This window comes from Miniopterus natalensis, chromosome 12, assembly GCF_054644295.1.
Source record: "Miniopterus natalensis isolate mMinNat1 chromosome 12, mMinNat1.hap1, whole genome shotgun sequence".
Lineage (NCBI taxonomy): Eukaryota > Metazoa > Chordata > Mammalia > Chiroptera > Miniopteridae > Miniopterus > Miniopterus natalensis.
The window spans coordinates 68,320,688-68,341,957 of NC_142092.1; the positions used below are offsets into that span (position 1 = coordinate 68,320,688).

The window sequence follows — 21,270 nt, forward strand, 5'->3', positions numbered from 1 at the left end:
GAGCAGCTAGTATCTTTGTTTACTTTTATTACAAAGTCAGAGAACCGCTGAGGAGTCCACCAAAACGCAGGAAGTTCTTTAAAGGGTGTTAAATTCGCCCGAAGCGGAATGTAAAACGTTGGGCAAGGCTCCTACTCCCACCCCAGTGTCAAGATTGGAGTGTCTCCAAAAATCTGGCAATACGTATTTTTTGGGACCTGCTGTGACACGGACTTTATAACCTCAACTTCTTGATTTTTATCTCCGTTTTGAAGGAGGAATTCTGCCCAAGGTCCTACATTAAGTAACCGGGTATGGCAGGTCCCCAGGCCCGTGCTCCGAACCACCGCACTTACTGCCTCCAGCTGCCCCAGCGCCCCGCCAGGCGCAGCTCGGCGGAGCCGCAGGCGCCCGAAAGGCCGTGCGGCCGGGGCTCGGGAGGGGAGGGCTGAGCGGGGGGTGGGCACCGGCCCTGGGCGATGGCGTGTCCAGGGTCCTCGCCGCCCTCGCACCCGTCCGCTCCCGGAGCCCCGGAGCGCGTCCCGCCGCGGAGCCCTCCTGCCACCAGCAGGGGGCGCCGAGGAGCCCGCGGGCGGGAGGCTGGGAGAGCAGAGCCGCCGCCGCTCCCCTGCGGAGTCGGGGCCCAGGCTGCCGCCCTCCCGGTCGCCCGCAGCGGGGCTCCGGGACGTGCGCGGGGCGCAATCCGGAACCTGGAGCCCCGGCGCCCCGGCGACAGACCCAACGGCCCCGCCGCTTCCCCGGCCCGCGCCTGCCCGGAAGCGCTGGCGCCGAGGGGGCGGGGCCGGGAAGCGCTTCCGGGGGCGGGGGGCGCGGGCTGGGGCGGCTGCCGGAGCGGCGGGGAAGGGCCTGGCGCCGGCGGCGGCGGAGGGAGCGCCGCGGGCGGGCGATGTGAGCGCGGCGCTCTCAGCAGGTGAGGCGCGCCGGCCGGGGACGGCGGGCGGCGGGCGAAGCTCGGGCAGAGCTGGCGGGGCCGGGGACAGTCCCCGGCCGCTGTCGGGCTCCCTGTGGGCGCGGCGGGGCGGGAGCGTCCGCGCCTGGTCAGACCGGCGGGCCGGCGGGTGGGCGGGCGGCGCGGGCTGGAGCCGAGGCCGGGCGGGGTCGGGAGGCCCGGGCACCTGCTCGGGCCAGGCGCGCGCCGCCGAGGGGCCGACAGTGCACGACCCGGAGTCCAGGCACCGCTGGCGGGCCGGAGGGTCGCGCTCGGCCAGCTGCCCCGGGGCTCTCCAGCCGCCGCCCGGGCGTCTGGGGATCCCCTGCTTCCGGGCCCTTTGCCCTCGGGGCCCTATCCCTTTGTACGAGGAGGCCGGATGGTTGAAACCCCTGGGTAACCGGGCCGGGCCGCGGGGTTGGCCCTGCTGGTGGCTGCAACGGAGCCCTTGCCCCGAGCCACCGCCTTTCTCCAGGCGGCACGTCGCGCTTGGCCCCAGATGCCTCCACGGTCACTCTCGCCCTGCGCCGGTCCTGCCTTTACCGGGGGCTGGGCTGGGGGTGTAAACAGTGCCCTTCTGGGCGGCACTAGTCTGGGAGCCTCAGTCCTGAGGCTTTCAGCAAACCTCTTCCGTGCCGGGCCTCAGTTTCCCCATCTGGTGAGTGATTAGCTCTTTGAAGACCCTTCCAACTCTACCATTCTGCGTATGTCAGAAATCGGAAGGGCTGCCCCTGGTTCAAGATATCGGACAGCTTTACTGAAGACTTCTTGCAAATAGGGACTTTTTGGCCACTGAATACACTAGGTTTCAGACAGGCTTTAAAATGATTCCAAGGAGCGTTTCTAAGCCTTTCCTAATCAGAACCCAGCCCTTGCTTTTGTTCCTAGGGTAGTCAGTGACACCCCTCTGAGTTTTTGCATGCAGAATTTGTTTATATTTGCCCATTTTCTCTTTGTTCCCCAGTCCAGGCCCTCTTTGCTTTACATCTGGATTATTGCAACAGCTTCTTAGCTGGTCTCTGACTTTAGAAGCCCCCTCCCCCACCTCCTCTATCCTTCCTTTATGCTAATGCCAAACCTAATATAGGAAGTGGAAAAGAGTTGAGTGTGTGCTTGCTTATTAAATGTCAAGATGCTGTTCCGTGTGGTGGGGAAAGTAGTAGAAGGCCCACTCACAGCCCCAGAGCAGCTTTACACTGGGTGCTGAGGATTTACCTGTGGAAAGGTAATTTATTAGACAAGGCTGTGTGCTGTAGAATTGAGAGGAAGGAGAGATGGAGGTCATTATAGGCCAAGTGGTCAGGGAAGGCTCCAAGAGGGAGTGGGGTTGGAGCCGGCTGTTCAAGGGTGAGCAGGAATCGGTTAGGAAAGGAGGAGTCAGGTCCCTGATCTTGCGGAGTTAGTCACTAGACCAGCCTCCTGGTAGAGAAGGGTTCGTGTAGGAGGGGGTGGGAGGAAGGATTGGTTGGGCTAGTTCCTGAAAGAACTTGAACACTAGGCCAAAGTTGAAACTCTTCTAAAGGCCGTGGTGAGCGCAGGAGACTGGGGTGGTTCCCGATCATTTGCTGGAGAGGAAGAGAGCGCTTAGGGGCCAGGTGATCAGCCAAGAGGTCACTCTTCCAAGATGAGTCGTGGCCTCTCGCCTGCCACATGGTGTCCAGCCATTGTCCAGCCTGTCTTTTCAGGGCTTTCCTTGGCTGGCCCTCCTCACCTACCTGAGTCTTATTCCCCGCTTCTCCCTCTCCCAGCCAGTTCCCTTTGGGAGCAAGTTTATGACTGTCCCTAGAGCAGCGATTTTCAACCGGTGTGCTGCAGGAATTTTTAAAACATGCGGTACGTGACTAGTCAGGGGCACTGAACTCTTTTCCCTTAGAGTGTCACATAAAACAATGACAATGGCCAATGCAACAATAGCTGCCTGGTGTAAGTGAGTAAATCAAAATTATATGTTTTATTGTTAGATCAGCAAAAAGTATAATGTATTTTTTGGTGTGCCTCGGAATTTTAGTAATTAGTTTATGTGCCATGAGCTGAAAAAGGTTGAAACTCTCTTCTCTGCAACTTTGCTCCTGTTGTTTCCCCTCCTGAAGCGCGCCTCCCTTTTCTTCACTGTGTAAATTCTCCATTTCGCTTCCTTTAGGCCCCTGCTGAAGATGTGCTTCCTCCCGAGGGTGTCCCCGTGCCCTCCCCCGCTGTGGCACTCAGCATCTGAAGTGCAGAGCTCCGCACTTGGTCTTGCTTATTAAACTTCTTGTCCTGAGTGGACTGGGAGTTTTGGGGGGGCATTGGGTCCTAATACATCTCTCTGAGCCCTTATAGTATCTAATACTATAGCTGGACTCTTGTAATAGGCACTCAAATACTTCTTGATTTTTGTAGATAAACAACTTTTTTTAAGGACTTTCTGTTACCAGCTTTTTCTGTCATATGTCACTTATGTGTAATGCTGCCATTCAAGGTGGATGTTTTCAGGTTTCATTCTTAGGGAGCTGATAACGTGAAACAAATTTTTGAAACATTAAGGTCTTTACTCTTAATTGTGGGAAAAGAGAGAAAAAAAAATCACGTAATTCTTTGTTTGGAGGCTGTGGGAAAAGAAAGACCATCAGCATTGGAATCAGACAGGCCTGGGTTTGAATACCAGCAAAGCTACTTACCAGCTATGTGAACTTGGGCAATTTATATAATGTCTCTGAGCCTGTTTTCTCACCTGTAGTATGGGGATAAAATCCACTTCATAGGGTTGCTATGACTTTTAAAATGAAAAAGTATACGAAGAGCTGGCAAAACTTGGCAGCACCTCGTAACTACTTAGTACATTTTTAATCCTCATTAATATTAGGTGTAAATGTATCATGGTAGGGAAATGATAGGCTGCCGAACCTCAGTCTATCCATTGAGTATGGGTTTCTGCATGTCCCTGGATCCTCCTCCTAAACCTTCCAGCTCAAGCACTTGTTACAAATGGCAGTTGTGAATCTAGAATGCCATCAGTATGTCTTATTCCCATTAATTTTCATGTTATTTTTGTTTAAGTTCTGCTAAATGTTTTTCAGACTTCTTAATTGTGTTCATTTAATGTTTTGTAGCTGACTAACTGTTGAATTTAGCTTAGTGAAGGTCATCAACTAAATGCAGCTTAATTTCTAATGGTTATTTTCTGGTTGATATTGATGGCATGAAAAACCTCTTGGAAGAAAGCAATTCAAGGTGAGCTTTTCTGATCCTTTTGTCATAAAAGATAGGACTTAATGTATTTTCGAGGTCCAGTGCCCCCTGAAATCCCAGCAGTGTGCAGATACAGGATGCTGCTCCTTGACATTTTTCAGTTCTTTGCTGTAAGAAAGCTTATTCATTCTTTTAACCTGAAACAAAGCTTTCTAATTCATGATTGGAATTTGAAACACCCCTTTGCCCACTACATAGACAGAAGTAAACAGAATAGACATTATACAGAGAAATGGGTACAAACTACTCATACCACAGCAAATTATAACCCCTTAATTATCACTGTATCGGTGTAATGATACATTCCTAGGTGAGAATTCTTTCACTCAGAGTTGATCAGTAAGAGTCCAGCACCAATAAAAACCCAGCATATCACCAGTGTGCCTGGATTAAAATCTTACTCTTACTGGATTTAAGAATTCTAACTCTGGAGACGGATAAATCTAGGTTTAAATCCTGCCTCAGCCAGTCTTAGTGACTTTGGGAAGGGCCCTTAGTCTCTGAGTTTGTTTCTGGATCTCTAGAATAGGGACTATCTCATAGTGTGCAGATTTAGTGAGCAGGTAAAGGGCTTACTTAGCATATAGTACACAGTAGGAGCTCAGTAACTGTTGGTTTGTAACACTGCCAGTAAGGTTAAAGAGGCCTTTCCTACCATGCTAGGAAAGCTCAGAAGAAGCTTCTGATGTTTTGCAAGACAAACCCCACTGTGAAACCAAACCCACTCTCAGAATTAGTGTATCTGAGCAACCTTGGAGAAAGTTAACGCCTTGGTGGGAAATCTAACAGTTTGGATAAAAATGTTCTTTCAGGCTCACATGAATTAATGCAGTAAGAACTCTAGATTTGTTTCTTTTAAACTAGGACGAGTGCTTCATGAATATCCATTGCAGAATGCCATGTTATTTACTTTTCCTTGCCTGGGGTTTCAGCAGCACCGGACCGCTTCTTCTCATTCAGCTGCTGCTTTCTAAGGGACTATATCGTAATTCATGACAGTTGAGTTTTAGTTTTGATCTAGACCCAGGCAGAAATACCTAGAAAAGTTATTTTTATATAGTTTTTATTGCTGCTCTCATGCCAGTCATCCGCTGTGCATCCGTCTGTGGTCTTTTTAAATAACTTTCTGTATGAGAAAGACAGTTCGCTATCTTCAGGTCTTGAGGGAAAGCCTTGTTTGAGTTGTGTCTCTAGTATCAGCAAGTGACTGAAGCCAGCAGGTGCATGACTCGGTTGGGAGTCAGGAGCATCTTGATTGAGAATCATGGGTACCTCTGGGTGCCTTAAACAACTTCCAAATTTGCAGCCTTGCTTTCCTTTCTTGGAAGTGTCACTGGCTGTTTTTAAATGAAGTGGAGCACATTAGAGTGTTGATGGGCTAGAGGGGAATGAGCCCTCTTGCTAGATTTTTGCCTGTTGGCAGAAATGGTCCCACATCTCTTGGGTCTTCAGCAGAGAATGTTGAAAGCTGAGGGTGCAGCTATGGTGACAGTCGTGGATTTTGAGCCACCAACTTGGTTTAGGTTGTGTCAGCTGACATATGCTGAGAGCCTCTCTCTGCTGGACATACTGTTCGGCTCTGGGCACACAGACCCTGCCCTCAGAGTGCTTAGCACTGAGAGTGAGAGCTCAGCAGCACAGGAGGCTCAAAAAATCAGCCCATCGGTAACTGCTTGTACACTTTCATTCTGGTTGCCATGGAGAAATGGTCACAGGGCTTTACCCAGGGATGTTGTAGAGGGGATTTCAAGGCCCATGTGGGTGTTTTGCCCAGATGACATTTAGGTGTCCTTGCTCATCTTTAGATTCTCTTCAAAATAGGTCAAAAGTGTGAGATGTCGCTGGTTTTGGTTTTCATGATACAGTTTCCTTACAACTTAACGCCTGATGCAGAAATGATGTGTTAAGGAGTGGGCTAGCTGTGGATGTTTCCTCTTTCATGGGATATCATGTTACAGTACTTCTGTAGGAGCAAACAACTTTTCTGTTCTCAGCTATCTTTTTTCTGTCTTTTGAGTAACCTCTTCTTACTACATCCATCCTCAGTACAGTTTTTGGTTACTCCCAAATTGGTATCTCTAGGTCTTGTTTCTCTGCAGTTCCAGCCCCATATTTCCTGCTGCTTATTAGACAACTCTTCTCAGATGCCCAGTGGGTACCCTAAACTCAGCTTGTCTGAGGCTGAACTGACTTGCCTACCGAATGGATAGCATCCCTCAGTCTCCAAACCCTGGTGAGTCCTTCTCTAAACCAATGTTCAAATTGGCTACTGCCAGATTTGGTCTGAGTTTTCTAATCTAGCATTGAAGGCTCTCCACATTCCAGCTGTGGTGCTCCTCTTTCCCGTGTCACCCCTTGTACTTGGACCCTGGCCACAACTCCAGATATTTTCACTCCACTGTTCTCTGCCCTTGACACTCCTTCCCTCTGGAGTGTTTTTTTGTGTTCCATTTAAATACAAAATCCTGTTCAAATATTACTTCCACCATAATGTTTTTCTTTGTTCATTTTGATTTTTAAAACTCTCTTTTTGGTCAGAAATAATCAGTGTTAATCATTGTTCCTCATAATTCTTTGTTTCTGTCCCTATAATTGCTTGATCCAGTAATTCATTGCAGCCTGTTTTTCTCTAGATTCTTTGGTTTAAAAACTTGTATATTTTTAGGTTAAGTCCTATGACATATCTTAGAAAAAAAACTTTTGGCAAGAGTAATACAGCCCTGGCTGGTGTTGCTCAATTGTTTGGGCGTCACCCCAGGTACTGAAAAGCTTGCAGGTTGAATTCCTGGTTAGGGTACATGCCCAGGTTGCTGGCTTGATCCCTGGCCCGGGTGTGCAGGAGGGACCTGACCGATGTTTCACTCTCACATAAATGTTTCTTTCTCTCTCTCTCCCTCTCTCTCTCTCTTTAAAAAAATCAATAAAATATATATATTTTTTAAAAGTATAAAATAAAATCTGTTTCCTTTCCCTCTCTCCAGTCATTAATCCTCATTCCCCAGAGTCACCAGCATTAATAGTTTCATGGGACTGCTTCCTGAGTGGCTACAGTAGCATATATTTATTCTTTTAAGAAAAGTACATGCAGGGGATCACATATATATGTACATCTTGTTCTATATCTTGCTGGTTTGGACTAAATATTAGAGCTCTTGTCAAAGCATACAGATGTATCTATTATTTTTAATTGCTCTAGGTGTTTCATTGTTGGTAGGTTTCTTTGAATCAGTCTCTTGAGGTTGTTCCCCTCTCTTTATTTCTGTTTTGTGTGTTTTTTTGCTATAGTAAATACAAGTGCTCAGTACAATATCCTAACAAACTTTTGTAAGCACTGTATATTGTAGGCTCAATTCCCAGCAGTTAATTGTGGACCAAATGGTAAATGCCTTTTACATTTTGGTCACTCTGACCAGATTACCCCTCAGGATTACATTTGCCAGTCCTTTTAAAATGTGTGCAAATCTGATACGTTACAAATGGCATCTCATTTTTTAATTTTGTAATTCACATGCATTTAGTCATGAATAAAGCCAAACATTTTTTCATATGTTTTTTGGTTATGTCTTTTTTTTTTTTTTTGAACTGTTAATATCCTTTGCCCCAACTTCCATAGGATTTTCTGTCACCCAAGTCTGTTTGATTTGTAATATAATATAATATAATTTAAGGAAAGTAGCAGTCTGTCAAACATGCATGTATTTTTCCTCACTGTGTCATTTACCTTTTAAGGGGATTTTTGTGTGTCATAAACTTCTGTGTTGTCAGATGTATTTGTCTTTGCCTTTGTGGCTGCTAGGACTTATGTCTTGCTTGGAAAGACCTTTGTATCATTATTATAAAAAATTCATGTATTTTTTTCAGGTATTTTTTGGTGATAAGTTTTTAAAATACTGTCATAAGAATAAAATGGCATTGTGTGGAAAATAATAGAACCCTCCTTACATTCCTGGTGCTTTATAAGAAATTGGTAAACATGTGCCACATTTGAAAACTCGGGGAGCTGTATTTTCTGTTAATTGGGTTTTATTTTATGGGACCCTATAGTGTTATCATATTTAAGGGCAGTCATTGCCTTGTTGCCTCTTTTGCTCAAAACTCAGTGGGAGGAGCTGGGTGAAAGGAAGAGCAGAGTTATCAATTAACTGGTACCTGTTAACCCTCTGAAGATCAGCGTGTCTTAAAAATTATGGTCAGCTGGTTTCCCTGTCATTGCCAGGTGGCTTTTTTATTCTAAAGCTCCTTCAGTTAAAATGTGTTTATTCTTGGAGATTTTGGAACCTGGATTAGGGGTATCATTCTCTTGTTTGTTACATTGCAGAACAGCATTTCTTCTAGATATGATGGTATGTTCTGCAGCTTTTTGGGTGGGATCTTGCAAAGATTTCAAGTAGCTCTGCTTTACTAAGCCTTGTTGACATATGGTCTTGCATCAGATCTTAGTTTTATTTTCAGAGCATGTGTGCATGTTTATTTCTAGGATCCCTCTCCATGTTTTACTTGAGGACTGTGGGAGGTCTGTCCCAGGCTGGCTTGTATGGTAATTTATAGGACAGCACCACTTTCCCCCGTGGCTTGTGCCCACAGTCCTCACTGCGTAAATGGCCTTCCTCCTCTCATTGCCCATTCTGCTTTCACTCCCCAGCATGTGTCCATTTTCTTCCAGAACCTGCTCACTCTCCACTCCTTGTGGTCCTGTCTTGCACCTGGCCCGCACTGGCCTTGCTGCTCTTGCTGCTGCTCTCGGTGCTTGGTCAGTCCTGGAGAGCCCTCAGGTCTGCTCTTGCTTTTTGAACACCAGTCTCAGTGCTGCTTGGAATTCTGTTGAACTTGGGCTGAACCTGTGTCTTGGCAGCATCTACTGTCTGACTTTCACCTTCAAACAGTGAAACGACCAGTTACTTGAGCCCTAGATCAGTGGTTTCTAATTAGTTACGGCTTTGCATATAAAAATAGCTGTTTACTTAAAGCAGGTAAAATCAGCCAGGGGTAGCGGCTCTGAGGGGGAAAGGGGGATAAAAGCTGTGAAGATGGAAGATGTAATACACTTCAGCTGGAGGGTCACCTAGGACTTTTTTTCTGATCATAGCCCTTACCTCTGCTGGTGATTTTTGATCTGGAAAGAGGGTGTTGTAGATTTCTAGAGCTGAAGTTGCATGGTCACTGGGGCTGTGCATTTGTAATTTTGATGGATATTACTAAAATGTACTCACAGAGGAAAGAATAGGAGCGCTGGGAAGCAATAGGACTTTTGCCACCTGTCCCTATCCCTTTCACTCTTGCAGGAATGTAACCTAGGGCAAGTTTCTTTTCATCCTGTCTTTCCTCAGCTCTTCCTGCCTCCTGCTGGTCCTCCCATTCCCACTGGGCAAATTACACAAGACTTACTGCACAGGGGTTCTAGATGGGCAGACCCTGAAACAGTCCCGAGAAAGTTAGCCTCTTGGAGCCTCAGTTTCCTCATCTCTAAAGTGAGGGTAATAATACCTGCCTTCTGGGAGAAGAAGGTCCATAGGATTCAGTGAAATAGTGCATATAAACCTTCATGGCATGCTTAGCATGTATCAAATATTCAGTAAATGTTGGTGACTGATGATGATGACGGGCTATCCCAAGTCAGGGGAGAAGGCTAAGGAGTGTGGTAGGAGGTGGCAGTGATCCCCGTTTACAATTGCTGAGGCTAGTGTGGTGGTGGCTGGACATGTGGAAGTGGACAGATGTTTGAAGTGCCCATATTAGAGGTGGCCCTTCCCAGGATCCACACTGTTGAGACCAGTGGCCGCAGAGTCAGACCATGGCAAAAGCTGTGTGTGTTGAAAGCTGCTTCCTGGTGTGCAAAAGCATTCTCAATTAAAGAAATTGGAAGAGCAGGAAGTGTGTGTCTAAGTACTAATGGTATTGAAGAAAATAGCTTATATATGCTTATTTTTTAAAATTAAAATATAGCAATGTAAATGTCTAGTTTGGGGCAGTTTTTTGCTTAATGTAATGTGACAGAAAGGCGACCAGTGATTAATCTGCTGAATTAAAAACTCCTGATTCTGATGTAGTTCGTGGGTGGAATAATCAGGTTCATTATTGTTTTCTGAAGCAGCTGCAAACTTAGTCTAAATGAAAAACTAATATAAATCATTTCTCTGCATCATCGGAAGTTCACCCCATTCCCGTATGTCTGAGTTGGGAGGCAGCTGCATGAAGCGTGTACCAAACTGCAAGACAGGGACTCTTTCTCATCTTTGAATCCCCTTTGGTTTTGTGCAGGCAGAAGATTGAAACGGAGTGAATATTTCTTATAAATGTAGAAAAATAATTTAAATTCCCAGTCAGTATGCCATTTAGTGATTGCAATTAAATCTAATACGTACTTGCAGCACATATGACACAAGGCTAATTTCCTTAATTTGCAAAGAGTTTTGACAATTCAATAAAAAATATGAGCTAAGGATATGAATAGGCAATTAAAGACAGACTTAGACAAATTGCCATTAAACATGAGAAAAGGTGATCAACTTCATTTATAAGCAAATATACATCAAAACAATGACACTGTTTTTAACCTATCAGTTTGGCAAAGTGAAACGTTTAATACCCATTATTGGCAGTTATGGGGGGAATAGGCACACTTCCATGTGCCCATTGGTAAAAGGATAGTTGCTGCCCTTTTGAGAGGTGATTTGGCATTATTGATCAAAATGAAAAACTTGCCCTGCCCACGTGGCTCAGCGGTTGAGCATCAACCCGTGATCCAGGAGATCATGGTTCGATTCCTGATCAGGGCACAAACCTGGGTTGCGGGCTGGTTCCCCAGTGGGGGCCGTGCAGGAGACAGCCCATCAGTGACTCTCTCATCATTGATGTTTCTATCTCTCTCCCTCTCCCTTCCTCTCTCTGAAATCAATAAAGACATATTTTTTTAAAAAAACTAGGAGGAACTGCTATGACTGTTTAAACTGTTCCCTGCCTTGGTATCCATTGGGGACTGCTGAAGTACATGGTCACACAGCCACTCATGGGATCCTTTGAAGCTGGAAAGGATAAAAGTAGGTACTCAAGTTTGTGTCGCTGTGGAAGGCTTTTAAGGTGTATTAAATACATTTTAAAAGCAGAGAATAGAACAGTTATGTAGATAAGATGTTTACAGTTTTCTCTGAAAGAACACCCACAACTCTTAACAGTGGTTATCTTTGGGAAGAGGGACAGGGAAGAGCTCTGCTGCTCATTTTCTATTTCCCTCTACTGGAACTTGAAGTTTGGCCATATGCATGTATTTTATTTTAAAGGTAAAGTAATTAGACATTGATGTACCTTAGGTGTAGGCCTGCTGGCATTCCATGCAGAGGAGATAACAAGACCTGTAAGAAACCAGTGAGTAGTCTATGCTTGGAAATTGCTGGTACAAAGCAGTGGAGGATTGTATTCGAACTTGATGTCTCTGTAAGAGGCTGAACTCCATAAATCAGGTCATTGGGTGTAAAACTTGTAATTTTTAATGTCTTTTTCTCCCTTTAGTCTGGTAATGTACCTAGGACTTAAATTCCCTGCAAATTCCCCGGGTGCCAGCCTCTTACTCTAGAGCGATGCTTGTTAACAGCTCTAGCAGGAGCTGGAATCTCGGTGTCACTGCCAAGGACGCGTTAATGTGAAGGAGAGGAGAGGGAAGCACTTCCTTTCTCCCCTTGCAGGAAAGTGGAATCCCCCCCCTAGGTGTTAATCATGGTCTTTCGTTTTTCTCTGCAGTGGTTTTCTTTTTCCAGGTGTAGCTCTCTGCTTTTCTTCCGAGAAGGTAAAAGCCACACAGAGGAGGTGGAAGCCTCCCAGTAAAACTGTTTGCAGTTTTACAGACTTGTAAATACTCCATTACTTTCCTTTTTCTGCTGGTTTTCCCCCAAGACTCTGTACCTTTAAAATAAACTCACCTTCTTTTTGACCTTTAATTCCCAAAGTCACTGTTGACACACCCTTGTGTTTGGACACTTGGTAAGTGCCAGGCCGCATCTGTGTTTCTAGAAGGCAGTCTGGTATAGACATGAGCACAACCTCTGGAGCCAGACTGAGTTCATCTATTAGCAATGGGACCTTTGGCAATTGTCTTAACTGCTTGTCCTTTTTCTTCATCTATAAAATGGGAATAATTGTAGTATTTCCGTCACAGAGTTCATAGGAGGATCAAATCAATTAATATATAGAAAAGCTGTTTAGCGCAAGGTAAGGACTCATTATATGTCAACTATTATGCGCATTCATTGCATGAATTTCCCTCATTTAATTATGAAGCAGTCGTGTTGGGAAGTAGTTCTTCCAAGACCTTTTTAGATAAGGAAATCAGTTAACTGACTTCTCCAAGGCCACATAGCTATTTAAATTTTCATTGTTGTTATTTTTATCAGGAAGTGGTAGAGCCAGGATTCACATCCAAGTCTAACTTCAGAGCATTTTCTTTATTACACCACCCTGTCTCCCTAAAGAGTCTATAATAGCTAACCTAGATTACCATGTGCCAAGCAGCCATTGTGCTAAAGCTTCCAGCTTCCTACATAAAGGCCTCATAACAACCCATGAGATAAGGACTAGTATTCCTGTTTTACAGATAAGAAAACTGAGACTCAGAAAGGTTATAAAGTACCTTGCCCAAGGTTTTACAAGTGGAAAGCAGGTATCATTTGAACACAGATCTGACTCCAAATTTATGTTCCTAATGGTTTTATTATGATATTTTTCTATCTTTTAAAAACTGGATGAGATGTTTTAAAAATTTTTTAATGTTTCTTATTTTTAATAAGTGATACATTCACATAGTTTAGAAATTTTAAGAATCTAACAGGATTCACTGAAAGCTAATAGACCTTCCATCTACCCTGTTCCCCTTATAAGAGGCAGTTAAGGTTTTATTACATCACTCCTGAAATATTCTGAGCATGTCCATATACTACGTATATATTGACACAGTGGTGTGTATATTTTCATATCGCTTTGTACAAATAGCATATATACTATACTATTCTGCACCTCACCCTTTTCATTCAGTGATATATTATGGTGATTGTTGCATGTCAGCACTAAAGAGCTTCCTCATTTATTTTTTGTGGCTGTATAATTGTCTTTAGTATGGATATACCATAATTTATTAACTGGGCTCCTCTCGCTAGGCATTTAGTTTGTTTTGATTCTTTTGTTGTTATGAACAGTGCTGTAGCAAATTCCTATGAAATTGCCCAGCCATAGGGGATGTGCATTTGTAATTTGGTGGATATTACTAAAATTGTCCTCCAAAGTATTTGTACCATTTTACATTCTTTCAGTATTATTTCTATGTATATTTAATGTCTGTATATGCATACATACTTTTAGAAATATCCTACTTTTATTACTACCTGATTTTTTAACAGCTTTATTGGAATATAATTTACACATAATAAAATTTACCCGTTTTATGTGTATAATTCAGTGATTTTTAATAATTTATAAAGTTGTACAACTGTCACCATAATCTGGTTTTAGACCATATCCTTTACCCAATAAGATCCCTCATGCTCATTTGCAGTTGATCTGTTACCTGATATTTTGCTGTATTAAGTATTTATTCAGCAAGTATTTAGTGAGTGTCTACTATATGCCAGGCAATAAGCTGGCAGATAACTAATAAAACAGATAAAAATCCCTGTCCTCGTGGGGCTTACATTTTGTGGAGCTAACTTTATATTCTTCTTTAAAAATCGTTTTAATAATAGTATTCGGCATACAGGTGCAGGTGCACTATACTTTAATAATTCCCTATTGTTGGGCAGTTAGGTTGTTTCAGTTGTTTTGCTTTGTAATTGAATATACTTATGGATAAATTCTTGTGCCTATATCCATGATTTTTTTATGGTACCAAGGGCTATGTCAAGAGAAATGCCCATTTTTCTATAAATGCCTAATCACTATGTTGTACACCTGAAACTAATATAATATTGTATGTCAACTGTAATTGAAAAATTTTAAAAAAGAATTGTTTTAAAGAGAGAAATGCCCATTTTAAGGTTTCTGTTATATTTGCCTCCCAGAAGTGTATGAGAGCACCAGCTGGGTTGTGTTTTTAAGTCTTGCCAAGTTGAGAAAGAACAATTGTCTCCCTCGGTAATTTTTATTTCTAAGTTTTTACTCATAGTTAAATCTCTGTTTCTTCTTCTGGTATCTGTCTTCGTGTGCTTAAAAATACTTTCTCTAGAAGTTATTTTTGGATATGTGGTGAAGGGATCTGATTTTATTATTATTTATTTGTTTATTCAAACAGCATCTATTTTAAGAATTCTTCCTCACCCGAGGGTATTTTTTCCATTGATTTTTAGAGAGAGTGGAAGGGGGTGAGAGAGACAGAGGGGGGGGGGGAGAGACATCGATGTGAGAGACACGTCGATTGGCTGCCTCTCCCACAGCCCAGGTATGTGCCTTTGACCAGGAATTGAACCTACAACCCTTCATTGTGTGGGCTGACACTAACCACTGAGCAGTACTGGCCAGGGCAAGAATTCTTCCTTTTTCACAGTTGGAAATGACCCACGAGGCCCATTCTTGTCTGATTCCCATGTGGCCTCGCTCTCCCCCATGTTCCTCGTCCCAGCTGTGCGATGACATTTCCTCCTTTCGCTGCTCAGGCTTTCATCTCTGTACGTGCGATTCCTTCTGTCTGGAAAACTGAATGTTTCCCAGCAGCATCCCTTCCCCCTTTAGATAGGTCTCAGATGAAATATCATGTATTTGAGTGGCCTTCTCTGACCACTCCCCATTATGAAAGATCTCATAGCTTTCCTCACAGTTTATAACGAGAGTTGTAGCTGCCCTGGCACATCGAAGACACTCAGTACATACTTACCAAATAAATTATAGCCTACTTGTATATTTTGACATCTATATTTGGCTGTATTTTCTTTTTCTTTTCTTTTTTAAATTTATTGATGAGAGAGAGAGAGAGAGAGAAACATTGGTTTGTTGTTCCACTAACTCATGTATTCATTGATTGCTTCTTGTATGTGCCTTGACCACACATTGAACCTGCAACCTTGACCTTTCCAAATAACGCTGTAACCCACTGAGCTACCAGGCCAGGACTGTTTTTCTTTTTCTAAAATGTCTTTGGGCCCAGCCGGGCATGGCTCAGCAGTTGAGTGTTGACCTAGGATCCAGGAGATCGGGGTTCGATTCCCGGTCAGGGCACATGCCCGGGTTGTGGGCTGCAGCCATCAATGACTCTCTCATCATTGATATTTCTGTCTCTCTCTCTCCCTCTCCCTTCCTCTCTCTGAAATCAATAAAGATATATTTAAAAATAAATAAATAAATAAATAGTAAAATGTCTTTGGTATTGCCCTAGCCAGGTGGCTCAGTTGGTCGGAGCGTCTTCCCGTGCACCAAAAGGTTGCAGGTTTGATCCATGGTCAGGGCACATACCAGGTTGTGTGGGTTCAATCCCTGGTTGGGGCATGTACAAGAAGCAACTAATCGATGTTTCTCTCTCTCATTATGATGTGTTTTTCTTTCTCTCTCCCTCCCTCTTCTTCTCCTTCTCCCTCCCTGTCCTCTCTCTCTCTGTGTCTCTCTCCCTTCCCCCCTAAAAATCAATAAAAATATGTCCTTGGGTGAGGATTTAAAAACGAACACACATCTTTGGTATTTATTCTCCTAGATCTACACTGTCTAGTATGGTAGCCACTAGCCACATGTGGCTCTTGAGCATTTGAAATGTGGTTGTTCAAACATGTAAATAACTTCCTAATATTGATTACATGTTGAAATGATAATATTTTAGATATACTGTATTGGGTAAAATAAAATGTATTAAATTTTTATATTTTGAACATTGTAACTGCTAGAACACATTACATGTATAGCTTGCATATGTGTAATTACACATATTTATTGGACAGCAGTGTTTGAGAATAATTTTCAAATCATTTTGTCAAGTTTCTAAGAAAATATTCCATTGCACTGCATTATATTTATAGATTAATTTTTTAGGGAAAGTATCCATCTTTATAGTGTTGAATTTTCTTTCCAGGAGCATATGTGTCTTCATTTAAACATGTTTTAGTTCTTATCAACGTCTTACAGTTTTCTTGTTGGAGATCCCGACTATTTTTTGTTTTTCCCCTAGGTGTTGTATAATTTCTGATACTATTGTTGGTTGTAACTTGTCATTATCTTACCTAACTGGCTTTTTATGTACCTTTTTGAAACCCTTTACTTATTAGATCTTGATTCTAACAGATTTTTCAAGTTGATCATCTTATGTTTTCTATATAAATAATATCTGCCTTGAATAGTAATTTTGCTTCCTCTTTTTTAATGGCTATATGCCTTAATTTTCTCTTTGTCTTGTTGCTTTGGCTGGAACTTCCAGAGCAGTATTAAGTACGGGAAGTGATGGGCAGACAGCCTTGTATCCTCCCTGGCACTAATGGGAATGCCTTCGCAAAAGTGTTTACCAGAGTGTACACCAGGGAACACTAATTCTTTGGAATATTAATATCTGTACCTTGAGAGAAGAGTTTCACGCTTAAATGCATTTGCAGACTACTGAGTTAAATGGAATTCTTGTCTCCAGGACTTTTCAGATGGGTTATTCTGCTAATATGTTTTTAAGCCCTGGGAGGTAGGGATACTGAGGCTAACTCATGGACGTGCTCTACTAAATGCACTGTGGGAAGTGCAGATATGTTCCTTTTTAAGGATGATGTTGCTATTAGTTTGCAGTAGATACTGTTAATATATTAAGAAAATATCGTTCTATTCCTAGCTTATTGAGTATTTCGTCCGTATTTAAAAGGGCATTTAGCTTTCTGAAATGCATTTTGGCATTGTATTGATTTGGCCATATGGTTTTTCTCCTTTGATTTACTGATGCTGCAAATCATATTGGTATATTTCCTAACATACAACCATCTTTACATTTGGTCGTACTATGTAATTCTTTTAATGGGTTATATTTGCTAGTATTTCCTTTAGGACTTTCAAATCTGCTTACTTAGTAAAGTCAACAGTTTTCTTCTTTGTGCTGTTTGCCGTCTTGTAGTATCAGATTCATGCCATATGAATCGAAACACTTTAAATGTTTTAACATGCATCTAGAAGAGTGTGAATGGCCTGAAGATTGTTTGTGCTTTGGTACTTCTGTTTCCTTTGTATTTAATTTTGCCTATTTATTCTAAAAATATGTTCATTCGTACAGATTTCACATTGATTTCAATCATAAATCTAAAATAAATAAGGACGCAGTATTAACTGAAATGTTTCAACTCAAATTCTGACATGATAAAAACAATTCTGATGTGATCTAGTCACACTAACCAATTGATCCTTCTCTGCAAGAGTCTTAGATTTAGTGGCACTTTATTGTTTAATGATAAAACATTTTAAGGCACTGACTCTCCCTGTTAAATTTTGTTGTTGTTTCAAGACCCTCAACACTTCATTATGAAAAATTTCAAACATACAGAAAAGTTGGATTTTATAGTAAACACCTATATATCCACCACCTAGACAAGTGTAGGCTTGTTAACATTTCACTCTGTTTGCTTTATCACTTATCTAGTCATCTCTTTTTCTGGATGCGTTCTCAAGTAAGTTGAAGACATAGTAAACTTCACTCCTGAAGTTGCCTCCTTAGCTCAGCAGGCAGTGTGTCAGTCTCATAAGCCCTTCTTACTACAGATTTGATGTGATATTTTAAATTTTCTAAATAGTTTTATTCATTTTTTATTCTGTTTTTGATTCAGTACTTGTCCAGGAGGTGTTTATATTTCTATTGGTTGGGTTTTAAAAACTAAAATAGTTAGGTCTAATTTTGTTGTATTTGGCCAGAGAATGTAGCCTGGGCTGTATCCCCTTCCGTGGTGTGGATGATTCGCTGCTGCGGATTCTAGGCAAGGGGCGCCAGGCTGTGCTAGGTGTGCCAGTGCTGTGAGCACCCGTGGAGGACCATACACTTGTGAGGTCTGGCGCTCATTTTGCTTTAAAAATGTCCATGAGTATATTTAGTCCGTGCCAAATGGTCAAGGACCAAATGTCTCCATGGATGTGTTAGGACCAAATGTCCGCTAATCTTAAAAACTCGTCACTGAAGGGGACTGAGTATTGCTGCATGGGTGAGCAACTCCAAAAGATATAAAGGTGTGCAGAGCTGAAGGGAAATGCACATCAAGACAGCATCTCAGATTCTAAACTAAAAAGGGTTCAGCTCTATTCATAGTATGCAGTAATGCTGTATATTGAAAAATACCAATTGAAAATACACAAATTAGGTAGAACATTCTTTAGATGAATTTCCTTATTGTTACAAAGTAAAGATCCTCAAAACTAGGTGAGACAGGGAAATATTTTTCCTAAAATAATACCAAATTCTCAATCAGAGCTGAAATGGCCTTACTATGTATAACGTGTTTTAATTTTGATCAAGATGAAAGTTAGGCATTTAGGACACTAGGCTAATTGATCATTTGGTTATTTGACTTTAGGTGAATTAACCAAGACATGAAAGACTGAAAATAAGTAAGAGGAGGAATGCTCCGGCAGACCCTAGAAGGTACAGTAGCTACAGTGGTGGTGGTGGTATTTTGCCAGCTTGTGCTTCTGCTGCTTGTACTTGGTGAGGGGTCATTGGTGAATTATGAAACTCTCTTTTTCTGCAGATTACGCCTCATGTCAGTAGAAATGGACAGCAGCAGTTTTATTCAGTTTGATGTGCCCGAGTACAGCAGCACCGTTCTGAGCCAGCTAAATGAACTCCGCCTACAAGGGAAACTATGTGACATCATTGTCCACATTCAGGGTCAGCCATTTCGAGCCCACAAAGCAGTCCTTGCTGCCAGCTCCCCATATTTCCGGGACCATTCAGCATTAAGTACCATGAGTGGCTTGTCAATATCAGTGATTAAAAATCCCAATGTGTTTGAACAGTTGCTTTCATTTTGTTACACTGGAAGAATGTCCTTGCAGCTGAAGGATGTTGTCAGTTTTCTGACGGCAGCTAGCTTTCTTCAGATGCAGTGTGTCATCGACAAGTGCACACAGATCCTAGAGAGCATCCATTCAAAAATCAGTGTTGGAGATGTTGACTCTGTTACCGTTGGTGCTGAAGAGACTCCAGAGAGTCGGAATGGAGTTAAAGACGGCAGCTTCTTTGCCAACCCTGTTGAGATCTCTCCCCCGTATTGCTCTCAGGTACGGCAGCCCACCACAAGCAGTGATCTTCGAATGGAAACGACGCCCAGCAAAGCTTTGCGCAGCCGCCTACAGGAAGAGGGCCACTCGGACCGAGGGAGCAGCGGGAGCGTTTCTGAGTATGAGATTCAGATAGAGGGGGACCATGATCAAGGGGACCTGCTGGTGAGGGAGAGCCAGATCGCTGAGGTGAAGGTGAAGATGGAGAAGTCCGACCGGCCCAGCTGCTCGGACAGCTCCTCCCTGGGAGACGATGGCTACCACACTGAGATGGTTGACGGGGAGCAAGTCATGGCGGTGAGTGTGGGTTCCTATGGCTCTGTGCTCCAGCACGCGTATTCCTATTCCCAGGCAGCCTCACAGCCAACCAGCGTGTCAGAAGCTTTTGGAAGTTTGAGTAACTCCAGCCCATCCAGGTCCATGCTGAGCTGTTTCCGAGGAGGGCGTGCCCGCCAAAAGCGGGGTTTGTCTGTCCATCTGCACAGTGATCTGCAGAGCTTGGTGCAGGGTTCAGACAGTGAAGCTGTGATGAATAACCCTGGGTATGAGAGCAGCCCCCGCGAGAGGAGCACAAGAGGTCACTGGTACCCGTATAACGAGAGGCTGATCTGTATTTACTGTGGAAAGTCCTTCAACCAGAAAGGAAGCCTTGACAGGCATATGCGACTCCACATGGGAATCACCCCCTTTGTGTGCAAGTTCTGCGGGAAGAAGTACACACGGAAGGACCAACTGGAGTACCACATCAGGGGCCACACTGATGACAAACCATTCCGCTGTGAGATCTGCGGGAAGTGCTTTCCATTCCAAGGTACCCTCAACCAGCACCTGCGGAAAAACCACCCGGGTGTAGCTGAAGTCAGGAGTCGCATTGAGTCCCCTGAGAGAACAGATGTGTACATGGAACAGAAACTAGAAAATGACGCATCGGCCTCCGAGATGGCCCTAGATTCCCGGATGGAAATGCACACAGTGTCTGATGCTCCTGATTAAGATGGTAAAGGAGTGCACCCAAACAAAGCACATTAATCAATGCATATTTGTGATTTGCTTTGTTGTAATCTTTAGTTTTCCTAACCATCTGGAAACCTCTTGGTCTCTTGGCAGTTTTTCTAAGGTTTCTGGAAGGAACGCTTCATTATGTTTATCCTTTCCCCGACCTCCCTTCCCCCAGGAGCTCAAAGCATGAAGGGCATCATATCCAGGGAAAATACAGGCTGACAGTATTCCTCTTTGGCTGAATTCTTAGTCCAGAATCTGCCAGCGATTTAGCTATGCCAACTAGTTGACCCTGTATTCTCTGCCAAGGACGTGCTCTTGCTGGGCTGTCCTGCACTGGTCCCAGTGCATCTCTGTGGAAAGAGACGGGGGTGCCGTCAGCTGATACAAATGGGTAACCTTTTCTAATTTAAAATTACTTTTACGGAGTAGTTAGACAATTTATATATATATATAATAAAGTGATTATTATATATATAGTATATATACATTCTCAAATTTGGTTTTATTCTGGTTGAGGTGAATGTAAGAGGAATATATAATTTAATACAATGTGAACAGGGCTTTTGACTCTGTCTCGTCCCTACCTAATATGTTATGGTTTTTCCCCTTTATTTCCCTTACAAAAGAATGTTAATAGGTTTTCATATATATTAATCATTGTGTCCAAAAGCAAGCAAAGCAAATCACAGTGTTCATAGCTCTGCTTCATAACAAATACATAAACCAAATGCCATAAGATGTATTCAACTCTAGTTGGAAACCATTTGGAATTTTTGTTAGTTGTCCAGTGTGTAAGCTGGATGACCCGTGGTGCTGACCTTTTTACATATTGTAGTGTTTTATTAGCCAACCCCAAAGGAGCAGTGGTTTTCAGTGTTTTTACTGGCCTCCGAATCTACCTTCATTCCGTACTGTAGAAA

General features: G+C 43.1%; 1 protein-coding gene across 4 annotated transcripts; it reads left to right on the forward strand.

Moving 5' to 3' along the window:
* Positions 1-852: 852 nt before the first annotated feature.
* Positions 853-20,814, forward strand: ZBTB34 (zinc finger and BTB domain containing 34). 4 transcript variants are annotated; one of them, XM_087822922.1, is made up of 3 exons: positions 893-910; positions 18,643-18,710; positions 18,817-20,814. In XM_087822922.1, the coding sequence occupies exon 3, from the start codon at positions 18,827-18,829 to the stop codon at positions 20,339-20,341; it is 1,515 nt and encodes a 504-aa protein (XP_087679048.1). In that variant the 5' UTR covers positions 893-910; positions 18,643-18,710; positions 18,817-18,826; the 3' UTR covers positions 20,342-20,814. The 4 variants fall into 4 exon arrangements, with proteins under 4 accessions (XP_087679047.1, XP_087679049.1, XP_087679048.1 ...); XM_087822921.1 differs by having other exon boundaries at positions 853-910; positions 18,643-20,814; XM_087822923.1 differs by lacking the exon at positions 18,643-18,710 and having other exon boundaries at positions 866-910.
* Positions 20,815-21,270: the final 456 nt, after the last annotated feature.

What these genes read in the sequence shown, in the direction of transcription:
- ZBTB34 (XM_087822921.1), top strand. Translation starts at nt 18,689, where the DNA reads ATGCTCCGGCAGACCCTAGAAGGTACAGTAGCTACAGTGGTGGTGGTG.